Source organism: Thalassophryne amazonica, chromosome 1 (assembly GCF_902500255.1).
Source record: "Thalassophryne amazonica chromosome 1, fThaAma1.1, whole genome shotgun sequence".
NCBI classification, from domain to species: domain Eukaryota; kingdom Metazoa; phylum Chordata; class Actinopteri; order Batrachoidiformes; family Batrachoididae; genus Thalassophryne; species Thalassophryne amazonica.
This window is the reverse complement of record NC_047103.1, coordinates 121912265-121924349: the sequence shown is the minus strand read 5'-3', so window position 1 is coordinate 121924349 and position 12085 is coordinate 121912265. Positions and strand designations below refer to the sequence as shown.

The following is a 12085-nucleotide window of genomic DNA, read 5'->3' as shown; positions in this document are numbered from 1 at the left end:
TGCACCAGCGCTCATTCACATAAAGGCACACACCCCCTCCCAATGATTTGCCAGTAACCCCAGCATCCTGGTCGAGGCGAAAAGGCACTCCAAAACCATCTATATCCAGATCCGTATGCACATCACGATCTGTAAGCCAGGACTCCGTAATAGCCAGAAGGCATGCATCTCTGTATTCATGTTGAAATCTGACATGTGCTTGCAACTCGTCAACTTTATTTCTGAGTGATTGTGCATTTATTAACATCATAGAGGGTAATGGGATACGGTTTAGGCTCTGTCTCCAAAGTCTCTGACATGCCCCGCCCCTTTTCCCCACTTCCTGGTTTTCCACGCAAAGGAATTCAGCCGGCTTTTTCCATAATCCGCTGGATCAACACCCGGCAAAAACAAATCCAAGGGAGGGTCAGCAGAAGATGAATCCCTCCATTAAAGAAGAAACTCCCTGCTGTACTGGATCTGTGGCGCTGACAACCCAGGAGGAAGCGACCTGAGGCACACCGCGGAGCAGGACGCCATCCACAGTAGAATCAACGCTATTATCTCCATATTCCCACAGGTACACTCAGGGAAACCAGTATCGTGACAGAAAAAAAATGCTGCACCTGGTACCATAACACTTAGAACAAACTCATACAAACTGACGAGACACTCTCTTGCTGCCGGTCGCTGCATGAGCATGCGCCCCCATGCGTTTTTTATTTTCACCCATGATGTCAGTGAATAAATGTGGCCCTTTAAAATCAGGCAGATCAAAAAAAGTAATTTGACTTTGGCGTAATCAGGTATCAGCTTAATTATCATTTCATTTGTTGTTGGAGCTAGGGTTGCCAACCGTCCCTTGAAAAACGGAATCGTCCCTTATTTGGAAATAAAAGTGTGCGTTCCGTATTGACCTGAAACGGGACGCAGTTTGTCCCGTATTTCTGTGAGAATCAAAAAGTCTGTAAAATGTCAATGGAATTGACTTGCGCTTTATATGGAAACTTATGGTAAATTTGATCCCAGCCTCTCTCCTGCTCTTCACCAATGAGCTGACAGACACGAGTTGACGATACAGAATCACTCTTATCTCATTGGTTGAGGGACATCTGCTCGCAAGAAGATCCCGGACGAGAATCATGAGCCGACGACCGTCGTCGGACGACCATAACAAATCAGCATGGCTGATACCGACACAGACACCGACACTGGCACTGCAGATACGCCTACGAACAGCAATGTCTGTAACATCGTTACTCCTCCTCGAAAAAAAGAAAGCAAAAATACATGGGCAAATGGGAAAAGGAAAATGGCTAGGTGGAAAAGGTGCGCGACAACAGCTATAAGTATTGTAAGTATTGTTTACTTTTTCAGACTTTCACTGTTACATTGTTTTGGATAATTTTTTTTTTTTGTTAATTTATACACTTTTAAGTTAAGCAATAACACGACAGAGAAAGATTTATTTTTAAAGATTTTTTTTATATATATTTTGAAGCAGGACAGGATGCTCATATTGAAATTGTGAGTGAAAATTTATTTTGCACTAAAAATAAATTGCTAAATAATAATTTGTTTTCCGCATGTTCATATCATAACAAATGCATGTGTGCATCTACTTAAATTCAGGGTCAAGTCAATAAAATGGTTAAAAATCGTTTCACACACACGCTGGGAAGGGTGAAGGCAATGGTCAGTTGGCCGGTCCATGGAAATAGAGACCTGGAATGGACGTCACGTGACTAGCGGCGTGCCCCACGGTGGCCATTACTGAGGGTGGAGAGAGACCTTGATCCTGTTAAACAGAAGGATATGAGGAGAAAAAAGGCAGCCAGTGCTCCACCATCAACTGCACGAACCACAAAAACAAATTCTCCAATACTAAAATGAACTGTACAAGAGCCTTAATGTAATTATGTAAAACAAATGTCTATTTTAAAGTCGTTATGCCACAATTTAATGTCAGTAGACTGAGACTACGCCATAAGTTCTTTTCATTAAGCTGCGTTCACATGCGGAAACAAAAATGTTTAAATATATTTATGTCTATATATATACTTGCAGCTGTTGTTTAATATGATATGTACATGGTGGTCACAGGAGGCATTTAAATTTTAACAGTGTGGTTGGAGGGGATGGAGGAGATACTTTTTACCCTGACTGAGGGTCAAAAGTCATAAATTCTGAATGGCTTTATATCTACTTGTAATAAAATGTTAGTAAAAATCATATATATGTTGTTGTCATTAAAAGTCTAGCAGTAATATTACAGTTGAAAAAGCAGCAAGATAAATGAGCACAATGGCAAGACTTCAGATTTATATTTTAATACATAAGGATTTTTTATCCAGACATGTATGGGTTCGTTAGACCTTTTAATTAGCATGAATACAACTTACAAGCGTCATTTATAAAAATCCATCGAGAATTATGATGACAGGAAAAAAAAAAATCACAGTAAATGAACAGAATGGAATATTTTCCACAAATTTCCACACTTTACATAAAACATTTTTTTCTACCTAGACATGTATGGGTTCATTAGAAAGAGCAATTAAAAGGCTTTAAAACAAGCCTACTTTTATTAAAATCTGTTAACAAATAGCGACAATAAAGTGAGAAAAGCAGCACAGTTTGTTGTAATTTCCCCAGATTTCTGCATTTTACATAAAAGTTTTTTTTTCACCCACACATGCATAGGTGCATTGGAAAGAGCTTTCAAAGGGCTTTGAAACAAGCCTACATTTATTAAAATCCATTAAGAAATAGTGACGCTAGTGCAAAAAAAGCAGTCAGTTTATTATTGATGAGCTGCACATTTCCACCCTTAGTAATGGCGCCTTCCTGTCCTGAGTGACGCTAATAGATAGAGGCGCGCATGTCCATTCCAGTCTATATTTCCATGGGCCGGTCAGCCCTGCCAGTGAGGTGTCCCTTATTTATTTTTCAGAGAGTTGGCAAACCTACTTGGAGCTCAAGCTCCTTTTAAAATCCACCATATGATAAATGTCTTCAATTATACCAATGACACATAAATGTCTCCTTTTCAACAAAATACCAGACAAAGGTCTCCATTGTATAATACATCGTTTCATTTTTCTGTCAAATTAAAAACTTTGATTTAGTTGATTCTGATTCCTGTTACTATCTTTGTTGTGTGTCTTTGTGATAGCTGCTACATTATTTGCTGAACAGTTACAGGCTCATTTATGGTCTTATGGCTGTGGATGAAATAATGATGTCCATGCACACCTTTATATAACGGTACAGAAACTGAAGGTACAGTCAAACAGGAGTGCTTTGAGCACATTTAAATACAGTTCTGTATCCAGTGTTACTCACCACACTGATGTTGAAGGCATAGAGTAGGTCAAAGGGCAAGGCTGCGATCAGATCCACAAACAGCCAGGATGTGACGTAGTGAATGCATATGGAGCGGGCATCGTACACAACCTGACCAGACGTACTCACGTAAGTGGTTCGAAAGTTCAGTACGATGTCTGTCAAAGAAACACACATAGATGAAGATACGTATTTGATTAGTAACTGAGGAATGCAGGCTGTAATATAATGCTCCCAATTAATTCAAGGTTGCCTGTGGCTGAAGGCTAAGTAAGGTCCCACAGAAATTCTGCTCCAAAACAAACGTTCCAACTCCTACTGTGGACATAATAGTAAGTCTCATACAGTCCTTGTGGCTCATTGGTAATGGTGTTTTTCCTAAGATCCCATAACATGAAGGGAATGAGAGACAAAGACAAGATCAGTGAACCTTCCTAGTGTACATTTTTTTGCAAATGTATTAAAAATAAAAAAACTAAGAAATCACATGTACACCAGTATTCACACCCTTTGCTCAGCACTTTGTTGATGCACCTTTGGCAGAAATTACAGCCTCAAGTCTTCTTGAATATGATGCCACAAGCTTGGCACCCCTATCTTTGGGCAGTTTTGTCCATTCCTCTTTGCAGCACCTCTCAGGCTCCATCCTGATGGATGAGGAGCATTGGTACACAGCCATTTTCAGATCTCTCCAGAGATGTTTAATCAGATTCAGGTCTGGGCCTGGCTGGGCCACTCAAGGACATTCACAAAGTTGTCCTAAAGCCAGCTTTTTGATATCTTTGCTGTGTTTAGGATGATTGTTCTGCTGAAAGAGGAACAATCATCCCCAAGAGCACTCTAGAGCAGGTTTTCATCCAGGATGTCTCTGTACATTACTGCATTCATCTTTCCCTCAATCCTGACTAGTCTCCCAGTTCCTGCCGCTGAATAACATCCCCACAGCATGATGATGCCACCACCATTCTTCACTGTAGGGATGGTGCCTGGTTTCCTCCAAACATGATGCCTGACATTCACACCATACAGTTCAATCTTTGTCTCAACAGACCAGAGAATTTTGTTTCTCATGGTCTGAGAGTCCTTCGGGTGTCTTTTGGTAAATTCCAGGTGGAAATTTGGTAGTTTGTGCGTTGACATGCACTGTCAACTATGGGAACTTATCCACCTAATTCTTGGGGCACTGCTGTAGAAGCAATTATGAGTGTGACTTCCTGTTAGACACCGGAAGTAGCAGTGAGCCATTGATTTCTAGCGGTTTTCATTTCCTGGAGTGGTTTATTTGAAGGATTATTGTTTTGTTTTCTAGATGATCTTCAGCTCCTGTTGCATTTAACTGCATTCAACCTGGGAACATGCTGCACTGTTTGTGGTTGTACTAACAACCAGACAAGGCTAAATCTGCGGCTACAACAGCGATGTTTTTAACACGCAGCCGGACTGAGAGAGTTTCCACCGCCAACTGAGAGATGAGGAACCCTGAAGGATGTGGCTGAAAAAACCCAACTTTAGAAGACCACCTAAAATGTTATAGGTGTGCTCTTTTCACTTTGTTGACAAAAAGCCCACAGAGGAACATCTTAGTTTGTGGCTGGGATATGACAGACCACCGGAGAAGCTAAAGAGGATTGACAGCAGTGTCACAAGAATAACAGGTATGATTTCATGTGTCTGGAGGACAAATGACTGTAGTATTAATCATTAGCAACAACATGTATTACCCTTTTATGAACGCTTAAAATGTAAAGTGCATCTGAAAGAGGAACAATCTAAACCTAAATCTAAACCTAAAAATGCTGTAATTTCAGTACAGACATAAAATGTTCAACAATACAGTATTTTAATCTTAATCTGAATTTAATATTGTAGCTGTTATTATGTCACAGGTTTCCTTTTGGTTTCTGGAGCACAGAAGTGATGCTGTTACCGGTGGGAAGTCGTGGGGTTGATGGAAGGTTAATGGTGTAATTAAAGTGCTGTAATGAAAACCCTAATGCATCACTTCTTGATAATCATGCCCTGCATTTCTGCCCTCAGATGAACAAGATGAGATGGATCAGGGTGAGGAGTTTGCAGTTTGCAGTAACGAAGTCATCATGTTGGACCCAGAGATGGAGATCACACCTGTTCATAAGGGCCCAATATCACGTGTAAAATGCATCCACCACCACCAGGACCTCCACACCCTGTAGCTCACTGCATCTTAGAGAGTGATGCAGACTCCCGTCTGTATGCAGGGATTCCACCCACAGAATTTCAAACACTTCACCATCAATGCCAGTTGTGGCCCAAATTCTAATAATAATAATAATTTTATTAGACACCCATGCATAACAGAAATTCACTCATATGACCAAACTCATAACAGAAAAGTCAAAAATGAAAAGAAATATAAGAAAATAAATCAAATACACGGTGCCTAAAGGTGTAGGCAGAAGCAATGCTTATCCATGCCTACCCTCCTGTATAAAATCAATCAGGCATATATGCCTGTTCATAGACATTTATATCCAACACAATCTGAACACAGCAGCACATAGTTACAGATAAAAGAAGTCAAATATTTCTCCAGACAACTCACAAAAAAAAAACAAAAAAAAAAAAACGAAGGTTCCAGTGCAACAGCCTCTACATATAACACAACTCAACCCTATTAATCTAATACATATCTAGAAAATACCATTTGTTTGTATAAATGTTTGAACCGGTTAATATCTGGACATTGCTTAAGTTTCTCTGGTAAATTATTCAATTTTTTGGGGCCACAAATGGAAACACAAAAGCACCTCCTAGTCGTCCTAGCGCCCGCATTTTTAAAACAAAACGTACCCCTTAAATTATACATTCCTTCTCTCAGCGTAAATTATTCTTGATTCTCTAATGACTTTGGTCAAACTAAGACAGAACTTTGTCATGGCTGATTTGGCACAATGATTTAAAATATCACAAGCTCAGGTCAGGTGCACAGTGGGACTGTGGGTAGACATTATGTGTGAACACATGAAGGATCTCACTGTGTGGTTGCCTCGTGAAACAATTAAAGCAACATTGCCAAAGGCTTTTAAAGAGCATGTTGCTAACACAACCTGTGTAAATGACTGCACAGAGACACTTTTCAAAAACCAAAAAACCTGGATTCAAGAAGTGAGTCATACAGTCACTATTATGCAAATAACACAGTTAAGCTATTTACCCCTCTGGAATAATCATGTTTATTTCTGACGGTTATGGTGGAAAATGTGACATGTACAGAATACAGATAGTTTTTTTTTTTTTTTAAAGATTTGAAACATATGTTGAAAATGAATTGAAAACACTGTTTTCCTTGTAACAATAAAAAACTAGGAGCACTCCGAGAGTGCAAACCTCCGCCAAGGTCATGGGGTCACTGACGCCATGACCTTTACAATGATGTTTGTTAGTAAAAAAAAGTTTCATCTGCTGTGACTGGATAGCATGTATCCTTAGCGCTTGGCATCACAGTTTATTGCAACTTGCACCTTTCCCAGAAGCTACTGTCATCTGAGGACTGATATTGCATGTGCTTATAGACAAAAACAAATAAGAGACAAAATTCAATTTATTATTCAACTAAACTGCAAATATATGATTTTTTTTAACATTTATGAAACACTTCTCTAAATAAATAACAGTAAATTCTGAAATAGAACTATTTTTTAAGTGTTGCGTGTGCTACACGAGGCCATAGGGTCACTGACCCTAAAGAGATTCCCTCCTTGGCACAGTGATCTATTCAACAATTCAGTGTTACAACCAAAACTATGATACATACACTTTTCTTTCCTTTATATTTGACATCCTTGACCATGAAAACATACCACTAGAACTTGGAATCACTTTTATGTCTTTATTAGTTCAAAAGTTATTCTATAAAAATGATTTTTCAGTAATAGCGGTTTTCTTCTGGATCTACAGTAGCTCCATAACATTTGAAGCTACATCATATCTGATGACACCTTACTGAATCAGTACAGATTCAGCTACAATTTGGTGTTAGTTGTGCATCTCTAGCTTTATTTGTCACCTCTCACTGACGCATTTTCTATTTTCCCTATATTTTTGCATATTCTGGACCACCAGATCCGGAATCCGGATCCGATCATCACCAAACTTTGTTGTTTGATAGAACATTTGACTATGTTACACCCTAATTTTTTCAAGCCTTTCTGCCTTGTTTTTGTGGAGTTAGAAACTAGAATGTCAAAATTTCCCCTATCCCGCAATGGTGAAGAATCCTTTAAAAAATTCCTGGATCCGGATCGTGATCCAGATCACCACTAAAATTTAATCACTTGTTCCTCTTGTCATTTCCAACCACTCCACAAAATTTCATCAAAATCTGTTCAAAACGTTTTGAGTTATCCTGCTGACAAACAGACAGACAAACAAACAAACTCGACCGAAAACATAACCTTCTTGGCGGAGGTAATAAGGTAAAAATAAAGTGTCATATAATCCTTCTTTATTTTCCTTCACACAGTGCTCTTTTTTTGACTGTAACACACATTACACCTGTTAAGTGATGACTGTATTTTTAAGAGATTCAAATATTTGGGGCACAGCAGAACCTTCTTTGCAACAAATTCATCCATTAATGTTGAAAGGAGGTGTCCAAATGACCAGCTGGAGGTACATCACTGTCAAATGGAACTGCAGGGATCTAAAAATATGCCTTAGAGTTTGTTTTAATGAAGGTTCACATGTATTGTCACATTAGTTCATACATTATAATTAACTAAAGTTACCCACCTGGAGATCTGTCCTGACCTGACCTGCATGAACACCTGCTGTTTGTATTTCACCTGATGCTGAAACTCAAACCAAGGCTCGGTGATGTGGGATTTTAAGGCTTCTGCTGGCCTCTATGTCTGCCTTAAGGTAAATAAGTTGTGTCCCAAGACGTCTTTTAACAGAACGGGACCGACCTTGTTACTGTGCAGGGACCAATACGCCTCAAGAGCGTTTCAGATTGTTCACTGCCTCCCGTCCGAAGCGAGAGCTAAGTAGTTAAAAATGTCTATATTTGTGGACAGCGGGATTGTAATGTCTTGTTTGAGCTGTGACAGCTGCTGTTTATATCTCTAAGCCTTGTAGAAAGTGGATTCGCGTGAACAGTTAACATGTAAACAAACACTGGTTCCGGTTCATACTGGAAGTCTCAGCCATAATTCATGCAAAGCCTCATGGGGGCTCAGAATAAGATGGATATCAATCAACTTCAATCAACTTTTTTCTTGTATAGCGCCAAATCACAACAAACAGTTGCCCCAAGGCGCTCCACATTGCAAGGCAAGGCCATACAATAATTATGAAACACAGTCTACGTCTAAAGCAACATAACCAAGGGATGGTCCAGGGTCACCCGATCCAGCCCTAACTATAAGCCTTAGCGAAAAGGAAAGTTTTAAGCCTAATCTTAAAAGTAGAGAGGGTATCTGTCTCCCTGATCTGAATTGGGAGCTGGTTCCACAGGAGAGGAGCCTGAAAGCTGAAGGCTCTGCCTCCCATTCTACTCTTACAAACCCTAGGAACTACAAGTAAGCCCGCAGTCTGAGAGCGAAGCGCTCTAATGGGGTAATATGGTACTACGAGGTCCCTAAGATAAGATGGGACCTGATTATTCAAAACCTTATAAGTAAGAAGAAGAATTTTAAATTCTATTCTAGCATTAACAGGAAGCCAATGAAGGGAGGCCAACACGGGTGAGATATGCTCTCTCCTGCTAGTCCCCGTCAGTACTCTAGCTGCAGCATTCTGAACCAACTGAAGGCTTTTTAGGGAACTTTTAGGACAACCTGATAATAATGAATTACAATAGTCCAGCCTAGAGGAAATAAATGCATGAATTAGTTTTTCAGCATCACTCTGAGACAAGACCTTTCTGATTTTAGAGATATTGCGTAAATGCAAAAAGGCAGTCCTACATATTTGTTTAATATGCGCTTTGAATGACATATCCTGATCAAAAATAACTCCAAGATTTCTCACAGTATTACTAGAGATCAGGGAAATGCCATCCAGAGTAACGATCTGGTTAGACACCATGCTTCTAAGATTTGTGGGGCCAAGTACAATAACTTCAGTTTTATCTGAGTTTAAAAGCAGGAAATTAGAGGTCATCCATGTCTTTATGTCTGTAAGACAATCCTGCAGTTTAGCTAATTGGTGCGTATCCTCTGGCTTCATGGATAGATAAAGCTGGGTATCATCTGCGTAACAATGAAAATTTAAGCAATACCGTCTAATAATACTGCCCAAGGGAAGCATGTATAAAGTGAATAAAATTGGTCCTAGCACAGAACCTTGTGGAACTCCATAATTAACTTTAGTCTGTGAAGAAGATTCCCCATTTACATGAACAAACTGTAATCTATTAGACAAATATGATTCAAACCACCGCAGCGCAATGCCTTTAATACCTATGACATGCTCTAATCTCTGTAATAAAATTTTATGGTCAACAGTATCAAAAGCAGCACTGAGGTCCAACAGAACAAGCACAGAGATAAGTCCACTGTCCGAAGCCATAAGAAGATCATTTGTAACCTTCACTAATGCTGTTTCTGTACTATGATGAATTCTAAAACCTGACTGAAACTCTTCAAATAGACCATTCCTCTGCAGGTGATCAGTTAGCTGTTTTACAACTACCCTCTCAAGAATCTTTGAGAGAAAAGGAAGGTTGGAGATTGGCCTATAATTAGCTAAGATAGCTGGGTCAAGTGATGGCTTTTAAGTAATGGTTTAATTACTGCCACCTTAAAGGCCTGTGGTACATAACCAACTAACAAAGATAGATTGATCATATTTAAGATTGAAGCATTAAATAATGGTAGGACTTCCTTGAGCAGCCTGGCAGGAATGGGGTCTAATAAGCATGTTGATGGTTTGGATGAAGTAACTAATGAAAATAACTCAGACAGAACAATCGGAGAGAAAGAGTCTAACCAAATACCGGCATCACTGAAAGCAGCCAAAGATAACGATACATCTTTGGGATGGTTATGAGTAATTTTTTCTCTAATAGTCAAAATTTTGTTAGCAAAGAAAGTCATGAAGTCATTACTAGTTAAAGTTAATGGAATACTCAGCTCAATAGAGCTCTGACTCTTTGTCAGCCTGGCTACAGTGCTGAAAAGAAACCTGGGGTTGTTCTTATTTTCTTCAATTAGTGATGAGTAGAAAGATGTCCTAGCTTCACGAAGGGCTTTCTTATAGAGCAACAAACTCTTTTTCCAGGCTAAGTGAAGATCTTCTAAATTAGTGAGACGCCATTTCCTCTCCTATGTAGACAGGTGGATATGTAGACAGGTGTGTGCCTTTCCAAATCAGCCTTTCCAAATCATATCCAATCAACTGAATTTACACCAGCTGGACTCCAATTAATGATTCAAAGTCACTTCTGTGCCTTTATGATTTGATGTCACTTCTGTACTTTAATGATTTGTATCACTTATGTACTTAAGAACTTTCACTTTAATGCTTTATGGTTAGTGGGTAACCAATAATTTAATGCTTTAATCTGTTCTCTTTATCTATTTATCTATTACAGAATTCAGCTTTAATCATTATTGCTAGAAATAATTTATAGATTACAGAATTCAGCTTTTATTCATTATTGCTAGAAATCTTAGACAAAAAGAACTTTCACTTTTATGTGTCTGTGATGCTTTAATCCAGTATGTGTGTGATGCTTTAATCTAGTGTGTGGGTGAGTGTACGTGTGTTCGCGCATGTGCACTTTCAACTCAAGGGCCCCAAAGATGCCCATCTCAGTGCCCCCAGTCACCATACCAAGCTTGGTGTCAATCGCTTAATTGCTATGGAACTTCACCCCAAACACAAATCGTGCCACATACATACATACGAGGTCTGTTAGAAAAGTATCAGACCTTTTTATTTTTTTCAAAAACCTGATGGATTTGAATCACGTGTGCTTGCATGAGCCAACCTTGAACCTTCGTGCGCATGTGTGAATTTTTTCATACCTGTCGATTGCGTCATTTGCTTGTAAGCAGCCTTTGTGTGAGGATGGGTGTAGTCTCTCGGCGTTTTTTCATTCCAAGGAAAAAGACAGAACGACTGGAGCAGCGCCACATCAAATTTTGCCAGAAACTGGGCGACAGCCAGGTGGAAACCATTCGGAAGATTCAGACGGCTTTTGGTGACGATCCTATGGGCATCACACAGATTAAGGAGCGGTACAACCGGTTTAAAGACGTCTGCACAACGGTGGAGAGCGAGCCACCCTCCGGTTGACCATCAATAAAGCGCCTTCGTGTTGAAGTCTCACAGGACATTTTGTGACATGCCCACCTCTTCCACAATTTCTCGGATAGTCACACAACTGAAAAGCCACCGAAAGCCGTCTGAGTCTTCCGAATGGTGGAAGAGGTGGGCATGTTCTGTAAAACAAGCATGGATCAAAGCCCACTAAGAGTGTTTCAGAACACGCTCTTTTTAGCATGTGACAAAATTTCATACTCAGGAAAATACTAAATATGTTTTTGCTGTTGTTGCTGCTGTTAATGAAAACATTTTTTTCTGACAGTCTTTTAGCAAGGCAGCACGGTGGCTTAGTGATTACCCTGTGGCCTCATAACAAGAAGCTCATAGGATTGATTCCCATTTCTGTGCTCCGGCTTCCTCCCGTGACTTGGAAACTTTTAGTTGTCCATAGATGTGCGTGTGGATGTGAATGTGTTTGTTTGTCTGTATGGCCCTGCAACAGACTGGCATC

The 12085-nt window shown here is 39.7% G+C and overlaps 1 protein-coding gene across 1 annotated transcript in view; it reads right to left on the bottom strand.

The window, feature by feature from the left end:
* Positions 1–12085, bottom strand: part of LOC117513706 (potassium voltage-gated channel subfamily H member 3-like) — a 519543-nt gene that overhangs the window by 306497 nt on the left and 200961 nt on the right. The window contains exon 6 of the mRNA XM_034173951.1: positions 3325–3482. Within this exon, the coding sequence (XP_034029842.1) occupies positions 3325–3482 (158 nt within the window). The remainder of the gene's footprint in view (positions 1–3324; positions 3483–12085) is intronic.